Source organism: Tachypleus tridentatus, chromosome 10, assembly GCF_004210375.1.
Source record: "Tachypleus tridentatus isolate NWPU-2018 chromosome 10, ASM421037v1, whole genome shotgun sequence".
Classification (NCBI taxonomy): Eukaryota; Metazoa; Arthropoda; class Merostomata; order Xiphosura; family Limulidae; genus Tachypleus; species Tachypleus tridentatus.
This window is the reverse complement of record NC_134834.1, coordinates 152545262-152555141: the sequence shown is the minus strand read 5'-3', so window position 1 is coordinate 152555141 and position 9880 is coordinate 152545262. Positions and strand designations below refer to the sequence as shown.

The 9880-nt window shown below is 29.2% G+C and overlaps 1 protein-coding gene across 1 annotated transcript in view; it reads right to left on the bottom strand.

Moving 5' to 3' along the window:
• Nucleotides 1–2493: 2493 nt before the first annotated feature.
• Nucleotides 2494–9880, bottom strand: part of LOC143230651 (pre-mRNA-processing factor 39-like) — a 61410-nt gene continuing 54023 nt past the window's right edge. Inside the window, 6 exon segments of the mRNA XM_076464533.1 lie at nucleotides 2494–2682; nucleotides 2860–3041; nucleotides 3415–3474; nucleotides 6526–6590; nucleotides 6593–6733; nucleotides 8702–8828. Of these exon segments, the coding sequence (XP_076320648.1) occupies nucleotides 2598–2682; nucleotides 2860–3041; nucleotides 3415–3474; nucleotides 6526–6590; nucleotides 6593–6733; nucleotides 8702–8828 (660 nt within the window). The 3' untranslated portion in view covers nucleotides 2494–2597.

Below are 9880 nucleotides of genomic sequence, written 5' to 3'. Positions count from 1 at the left end.
AGATATTAAAATAACACCTAAATACAGAGTTTTGGCAAGTCATCTGGTATATTGAATGCAGCACTTTTTAAAATTAGATGTTTGTAATCTCAAAATACTCAAGTCGTAGTCTTGTACAAATCAGGAACTTAAAATACCAATATTGTAAAGAGATAATATAAAACCTTGTTTTTGTTTTATTATTTTGTTGAGGGTATAGGTTATGTGCTGACTCAAACTCAGTAGCCCCATTCACACCTCTTTCCATTTTGTTATAAAACTGTCCTTTATATACACTTCAATATAATAACCAGTCAACAGCTTAGAATGTCCCCATAGTGGTTTTCATCAGCAATTTTAATCTGTAAAAGACTACCACACCACATTTTTTTTCAACACAGATTTCAACAAGGTAGGTTATATTTTTAATCTGCTAAGTTTGTTTGTTTTTAGTTTCTATGCTTAATAAAGTTATGGTGGAATTCTATGTTATTATATTTTGGTTATTTAACTGTATATATAAAACCTAAAAAACATTCTTTGATATCCTCCCTAAGCAAAATTTTAGAAGGCTTAGCAACCTATATACAGCAGTATTTTTCTTAAAATATAGAACAATAAATAAACAAGTTCCATAACTAATTTCTAAGTAGTCATAATCAATACATGTATAATGTATGGAAACTGAAATATAACTGAGTATTACAAAATACTAGTCCACTAAAACATGATCAAGACAGGATCATGTTGTAAAGACTAAAGGTCAGTTTTTTTACTATTGGATATAGTAACATGAGCACACATGAATCTTATCAATGCAAGTTATGTTGCTAGTTATGTAAATGTTAGCGAGGTACAATTGGAAGGTGAATATAATAGAAAATAATATAACATTAAGACTTTAGGGTAAGTAGTTTAACATATTTTCATTTTATAATTTGCAGTCATTCTAGCATGAGAAAAACAATTTATATTTCCCAATTTTTTTATGATTGGTATGAGGTTAGTCAATTTACAAACCCCAATACAAACATTTTTGAAGCCAGTCCACCAACATTTTGCTGGTGACATTTAACAGACAAAGGTAGGCTTGTATCGTTCCTGAAAAGATGTTAACTAACCATACCTGTTATTACTCATAGAATTTTGCATTTACCATTTATCTTAAATTGCTTTGACACATCAATTATATGTACATGGCATTTGTGCATTGAACTAACTCTTGTTTCTGTGAAACTCGGAAAAATAGATGTCCAATAAGTCTTCATACAAAAGCACTTAGGTTATATGGTTTTTATCATTCTATGTACAATACTGTTTACAGTAATTATATGGTTCTTTACATAATTTGGCAAGCTTTTAAATAACAATGCAAGGAGGTTGTACATGAGAAATCAATGTTTAATAAAGTTTTTCTACCAAAGATTAGTCTATCAATTTAATAAAATCACTAACTCGGACTACTTTGAGTGAAAGGGAAATTTGAAGCTAAACATGGAAATAATTTTTATCATTTTCAAATTTTATTTACATAATCTCTAGGACTTCCTTGAGTAATGTAAAAAGTTTTAGTGTGGTATATATCTTTTAAATTTATCACTTATTTTCTCTATCCTAACATTAAGTGTATCAACAGCATCCTGCAGTAAAAGTTGAAAATATGAAATAAACTCAACCCATTACACTTGTTTTTCTAAAACCTCTTTAGGTCATAATTACACTTATTTATCCTAACATCTTCATTACTGCTTTAATTTTATTTTAATATTCTTTGAACTGTTTAAATGCTCAGTTAGGGTAAGAGAACAAACAATAACTCACCTAGCCAGAGCATAGTGCAAGTTAAAAGTATTGAAATAAATATCACAGAAGCAGTTTGTGCTCTCCTCAAACATATTTTTTACTTTTCCTTTCAGTTTTCTTATCTAACAATTTCTAATGTTTATATTGTAGTCACTTATATGCATAAATAAAAAAATAGGAAATTCATAACTTGTGTAAGGACTCTTATTCTCAATAACTGATGTCCCAATGTACCTTAATCCTATTTTTTGGTAAGCAGGTTTATAGTATAAAATTTTTTTTCTTCAAATTTGCTATTTAGGATGCAAAATATTGATATACACAAAACCAACATGTCTTAAAAATTACTATAATTTCACTGGCTTTCTAATTATAATATTACTGGGTTTAAACTTTTTTTTTAAAGCAAGATGAGATTAATTCAGATAATGGCAACAAAAGAAAGTGAAATTAAATACTTTAAAACCTGATTAAACTAGTTTAACCTTGTAGAAAGAAGTCAATAAAAATCTTCCCTTTACATTGGTCTTGAAAAATCCAATAACAAACATCAGAAAAAAAATAAGATTTTTTAAAAGACAGGATATGATACTTTATTCTAAACATCTCAATAAAGCAAGAAATGTAAATGATAAAAGTTTAGATGAAATATTTAGATGACAACTGTGTAATGCAAACCTTGTTCAATAATATATCACATATCAATAACAATTTGTTTTTATTTCATTTTGGTGGGAATACTGGCTTTATCTAAAGAGGAAATCTTTGCTTCAATGATATTTATTCTTGTTGTAAGGAGAGTAACATTTTGTAACTTACTTTGTTTCAGCAGGCCTTTTTCTGCTGGCAGCAATGTGAGCCTTCAACAATTTTCCATACTCTTCAAATGCTTCCTGAGTTCTGCAACATTCAATATTTTTACTGAATAAAATGGTACAAAACACTTTCATATGTAATTATTATTCAATGAGAAATTATAAAATAAATTCCAGTAATTTACAGACAAAACTACTACACTATTTGTTATAGTAGTCAGACACCTTAGTACTTTAAATCTCAGACTAGTGGAATATTCACCTGTTACTATCACTCCCAAAGTCTTCCAGAAACTCCAGTTTTCTCTGGCAGAATGTCAGTTTTTGTTCCAATGTCAGCTGACTATTCAGAGCCTTATCAAAAGCCTGGATTACTCCATCTTCATCAAGTGGAGACTGCTGATACCCTACATCAACCAGCTGCATGTGGAGTTGGGGGTTGGACTGTAAAAACACAGCAAGTAAACATATTGATTAGTTAAGTCTACAAAAAGTCTTCCAGTTACGAAGGAGAAATATTCTCTGAAAAATTGGAGACTGAATTGCCAGCAATACTCATATATAAGAAGATTTACCTCAGCTAAAACAATGGTGGTTCAAACCTCTTTTGTAAAACCACCCCACTTCCTTGTTGTAATAAGCTAAAGGATGGGTTCCCCTTGATCATCTGTGTGTCTGTAAGGGCTAGAAAAATTAATGATTGTTACTCAAATTATCATAGCCTTAGAATTACCAACTTACTGTTAAGAACTTTTCAAGAATTGCCCGGATCTTTGAAATACCAACTAAAAAGTGAAAACCTGTTTTCTGCACTTACCGCATCTTTCTCAACAGCTTCATTTAACACTTCTGCAGCCTTGCCATAGTCTCCCTTTACCTGCAGTTAAATTATATCAGTTTATATAATCAATTACTTGACACACTGCACTAATTCACAGAAATAAAATATCAAATGGTCTTTAATCAGAGATTTAAAAAGGTAAAAAATATGCAGACTAGTTCAAAAATAATTTTTAAAACACAGGCAATATAAAAAAGGAATGTGTTTATCAGCTGAGTTAACAGCTAAGCATGTTTACAAGATAAAAAGAAAATAATTTTGGCCAAAAATATAGAATTTCTATACTTCAAATACTTATTAAAATAAGCAAACAATTACACTAAGTTAACCTACTTATAATCTGCTACTCAATCAACACATTGATACTTCTTATATGGTACATGATAAATATTTAACAGTATATTTTCATCCTTTTTCACAGTATCTCACATTCACTTTAACAGTGACTTAACCCTCTCACAACAAGGTTTGTCAATTCAACTAACCTCAACTGACAGATTTCTGATAAACATTATAAGTTTTCTATGCATAAAAAATTAGATCTTTAATGAAATGTCTGCTAAACATTTGTCTGTAAATATATACTTTTGACTAGTCTGAGTGTATTTTAATTTTCATGTTAAGATTAAAAATACTTTTATCTAAAAAATCTCAAACTTCCTTTGCATAACCACTAAAAAAAAAAACTGATCTTAATCTCAAACTTTTTTCAGTAAAACTATATTTTATGTTATTTTCTCTACCCTAACTTTACACTCTGCATTGTAACCCCACACACACACAAATCTACATTACTTCATTTTTCCTTCTAGAATGATCTCAAACTGTAACATGAAACTATCTGTTTATACTAAATAACTTTAAACTTGTAACAGTATACAACTATTTAAATATTTAAAATTTATAGCCTTTGAACTATGTCTAAGTACTATTCATGCCATTATAAGCTGTAAATCAGTTGTCAAATATACAGCTCATGCTATGCTATCAGATTACATCATGCAAGAGCTGCACACAAAAGTGCCTTATGAAAATTTATTATTTATTTTACCTAATGTAACCTTAACTAACCTGACATTTTTCCTTGGTTTACAATTTACTTTTATTATAATAAACACCATGCATGAAAAACAAGAAATAAACTACTTACTTGGGTCTCTTTTTTTTTTTTTTTTTTTAATGTCAATGAAACTTATTCCTGCTTTAATACTAATGGTAGTAATGCTCTAAGTTGTTTCAGTTAAAAAATAATGCACCAAAAAACACAAGGTAGCAACATGCAAAAAACAGACCATGTTCCATAACTATCACAATATTTGGCTTTGAATATGCAACAAGAGGCATTAAAACTTCATTTAAGTTCACAGATATGTTTCAGAGTAGTAATAATGCTTGAGCTGAAAAATTTTCTATACAAGTTTGTTGATACAGTAAAACACTGGTTTTTCTATTGGTTATAAATATTGTAGTATTGAATCTTAAATAAAACTAATGGCAATTTCTGCAAGAAAGGAGGTGTCAGATATACATGGCAAGAGGAGTCTAATTTTCTATTTGATGGTTCAATAACCAAATAAGATTGAAGGTTATAAAAATTCTTTACCTAAGCAATAACAACATTATAGTAAGTACTTTACGTTACATTTTGGATGTTTTGGAGGGTAATATGTAAAATAAAGAGGACTGTCTGGAAGAATATGCCTATTCTCATGTCATACAAAGAATTTCTTTTTTTTTTTTTTTACATTGCCTTGTACAATTAAAAACTTAAAACTTGCATAATATTAAAATGTGGATTATTACTTAAAATGTATGCTTATTTATTGGTGTACCATAAAAGAAAGTAGTTTAATTAGATTTTGAATGTAACTAAAACCCTGTGACATGCAGAAAGGAAAAAAAGGGCCTGTGGAGAGAAAGTTAACCTGTTGTATTGTTTTATTGAATTCCAAAAAAATTACTGGATGAAATAATTTAAAACTTGAGATTGATCTCCTACAGATTGTGTAGCTTCTCTAAAATATTTTTATACATAACATTTCTACAAGTTTGCAGCTTTGAACTTTTGAAGATTTCATCATGATGCTTTTAAGAGACAATTAGAAATTATTATCTTTGTTGTACACGTAATTTTTTTTGTCTTCCTAAGAACCTTGTAAAAAAAAAAAACTTTTCTTACAAAGTTTACACAGTTTAAAAAATTATTTAATACATATATAAATATCTATGCCCATTTGATATATCCTTACTCATTGAAGCAGTTACATTGTAGACATGGCCTAATGAATACAAGAATCGCTGTAAAAAAAATAATTTAAATACAATACAGTTGCGCAAAAAGTGACCTACAAAATAGCTTGTTCCAACTTTTTTCCTATCATTCTGCAACATAATTCAAATTATACAATGATGAAGCAAGCTTTACAAAAATCAGGACAAACATCTGTTCCTCTACCAACACATCACCAAGCTAAGCTATTATTATTTTTTGTTTCTGCTGCACTAGAAGCCACACTGGCTTATACAACTGAAAAAGAACAAAAAACACCTGTCACTATATTTAGGTTACTATACTATAAATTTTTAAAGCTGAGATACAGACAATTGCACCATTATGACAGTCAAGGCTGAGAAACAGGAACTGGATAAAATGAATAAAACTATATTTACAATGATAGCAAAAGATTCGAATTAGTGCTACTTTGTTAAAGACTATTTAATTTTCAACAGAAAATTTTTCAGATATTTATAAACGCTACTATTTTCACTGAAATCAACCCTAAGTCCAAATACATGCACAAAATCAAATTAAAACCTTTTTTACTGAATAACCTTCAAATCTGAAAGAATTATTATAAATCTTTTTCTCTATAATTTATTTAATTCAATGATGTGATTTTTCCATCAGGGTGGAATGCACCCATCCAGACAACACAGTTAAAACCTTACTATATGAGCATTAAGAAACTGACACCTTAGTTAACAAGTACAAAATTCACCATAATATCACATATGTTAAACACTGCACTTGACTGCAATATACTAATGCTTTATTGTATTCAAGTTAATCACACAAGAATTTTTTACCTTGTAACAAAACCTGGCATATTTTACTGCAAAATGGGAGGCCATGCGAGTATTTCTTGCTTTTCTATGCATTCTTTGTACAAAGACTCCACTTCATTGTAATTTTTTCTTCTCCTCTCAACATTAATCCTTCTAAGTTTTGCCTCTAGCAGGTCTGGTATATTAAGTTCAAGATTCAAGAGAATTTTTGAAGCTTCCTCATAGTTACCTGAACAATAAATGTAAGTCAAATACACTGAACAACTCTTCTTATTCAACTGTAGTGAAGAAAATAATAAAAAATGGCAATGTTTATATTACAGCTACTATTCTTAAAATAAAATTTTCAAAATAAGGAAAAACAAATATGCAATTGGAAGATATCATAATCTAGAAGACTTACATATTCAATAAACCTCTATATAATAAAGAACACCGACTTGTTACGATGTTGATTAATGAGAGTCCCAATGTCCCTACCTACTATCTAGCAAAACCACAGCCAAGGAAACAGGCCTGGAAAAGTTAGCATTTCTTGCTATTAGTTGTAGAAAAAAATATTCTGATTTACTACATACTTTTCTAAACCATTCAAATGTTACGATAAAATGAACCAGAATGTAACATCCACTGGGCAAACAGGTTTTTTCTTTTGTGACATATTGTTAATTTATGCTGTTGTAGTCACTAAGCAGTTGTGAAGTTAGAAATATGACTCAAATACCACAGCACTGCTACCCTCAGGCTATTAAAAGTTGGTTTTGATCAAGCTTTGTGTCAAACACAAATAGCTGGAAAGATTGAAGCTGCAGCAACAGTTATAACCCAGTTTTCTTTTATATAACTCATTTTAAGAAAATTATGCAAAATAGTAAACTGTTTTTATGGCCTTACAACTGATAATATTAATGAAATCAGCAAGTTACTATTTTTATGCCTCAGTTAAATTTGTTTACCATATTAATAATTTATATTATAGAAACACATCCTTGAAATAAATATATTAGAAATTTCCAAAAATACACAACTTTGCATATCAGTACACAACCAACTAAAAATAAGAATACTGCAGACTTGTCTGATACTGTACATGCCACTAAACAGATGTCCCAAATTATTTGGACTACAAAATTTCAACATAAAACATGACTCATCAAATGAAAAGCACACAAGCTAGCATTTTGCTCTTATGCTTTGATTTTGTTAATTTTAGTGTAATGTGATCTCTATTTTAGGGATTTGTGATATAAAATCAGAGTAGAGAAATTAATATTTTGGAAATATTGTTCTTAGTATTTTAAAATTAAAGTGAAATTTATATTAGGTAATAAGGTAAACAAACTTTTTACTTAGACCACTTTAAAAAATAAAAATGACATTTATTTGCATCAAGTTTCTTTTCTTACAGCTACAAAAGTTTGAAACTCTGCAAATCAAATGTCACTTCACAAATATTTGTATACGAGTTTGAAGCAACAACTTTACAAATATGTGCGAGACTAGAAATGTGCTCTCATCATTAAATAATGCTAACTTTGTCTATACTGTGATAGCAATAAAAGTTGCCATTATGAATATAATTAAACATTATTTATAGCACAGTGTGCTGTCATGTAATGCAATATATCACACAAAGCAACTGTTTTATGATACCATTAATATTCTAAGAATTTATTAATACCTGTATCTCTTTCCCCTCACACAACTGAAACTGAGGAGCATTCACAAAAACAATTTTACTTTACACTGGACAGATATGTAACTACGAAGTACTGTTATTAGTTCAATATCCACAAACTGCTACATTATGCCCTTTACAATAATATTGCAAGGCTTTACTGCTCATCATATTAAAATTGCAAATGTTTTATGTATACACACACACACACACACACACACACACACACACACACACGTGTTCTCTATCCAATATATAGTCCTGTCCTAGAACTGTGTGCTTCCATCCTTTCAAGGACCATCTGTTTAGACAACACTTCCAAACATCTGAAACTTTTAAAACACCTAACTGCTGCTGCATTTGTAACACCACATCAACAAGTACATAACTGGCAAGAAAAATTTCATGAGACAATGGAATAATGTGCAACACTTAAATGCACCTGCACTGTTTTACTTTACAGTTTGTCTATAAGAAATAAAGCTCTCTTTCTTTCTGAACACCCTCATTATATCTCACCATATTTTTCTTCAAAGGCTTCCCAAGAGAGATTTATATTTGGTTTTCTTGGTAAATGGATGGTACAAGCTCGCCTATAAACATCCCGTACAGCTTCTGGTCCATGTTTTTCCATGTATCGTGCATACTGTGAAACAACGAACAATGGCTTTTATTTCAACTATACATTTTCACAAAACACAACTGCATTAAAAAAATTACTATTAATATGAACTATTTTACAATTTTGTAACTATATTTATAAAGATATATTGTAATCTAAGTACTAAACCAAATGTTCAATCATTTGGTGAACACTCATGATATAAATGAATATTAAACTTTTCCCAGTTAAAACTGCAATGTTACTATTAACCATAACATGTACAAATTTTTAAGCCTAAATATTTCAAAACCAAGACGTTTCTCCAAATGTAGGGCAACTGATTTATATTTAAATATCATGCTGGTGATAATACCTTACAACATAAAACACTAAATACTAGCCTAAAGCAATGTTCAAAATACAATTTATAGCCACTTCAAAAACAAAAAAAAATCTCAAGCACTTGTTCACTTGGATCAATGAATAGTCTTGATACATTTTTCTGTAACATTATTTTCAAAATTAAAAAAGGTGAGAAGGTTGAAGACCAACTGAATAAAATGACTAATTTTGTTTTTACAAAAGTCTTCCACCTATTAAGAAATATTGTTTGTAACAGATTACACAAGTTTCCATAATCATGCACTTAATCTTAGCTAAGTATACTAAAATATGTTAGCCATTTCTTATCCCAGCACATTTAACCAAATCACCAAATTAAATCACAGTAAACAATTATTACAAAAGTAAGTAATTTAATGTAATTTCTGTTAAAAATGTTTATCTAAAATTAGATTTTTTAAATTTTAATAACAAACTATAAAAACATGAGGTAAATGTTCTTTAGGTACACATTTACAACTAATTTTTAACTAGTGATCAGAAGAAAGGCAGTAAGTAAGCTAAGTACCCCCCAACTACCAAAGGCTTTTATCTAGAATTTGATGTTTAAGTTCATCAATATTTGTGACAATATTTCTAATACTTTGAACTCTTAACAAATCTTAACTTGTAAGTAGCCCATTAAATAGATCTCATTTATAACTGAAGTATTTTTCTTAAAACAAATCGCAAATGTGAGAATTAACTAAAAA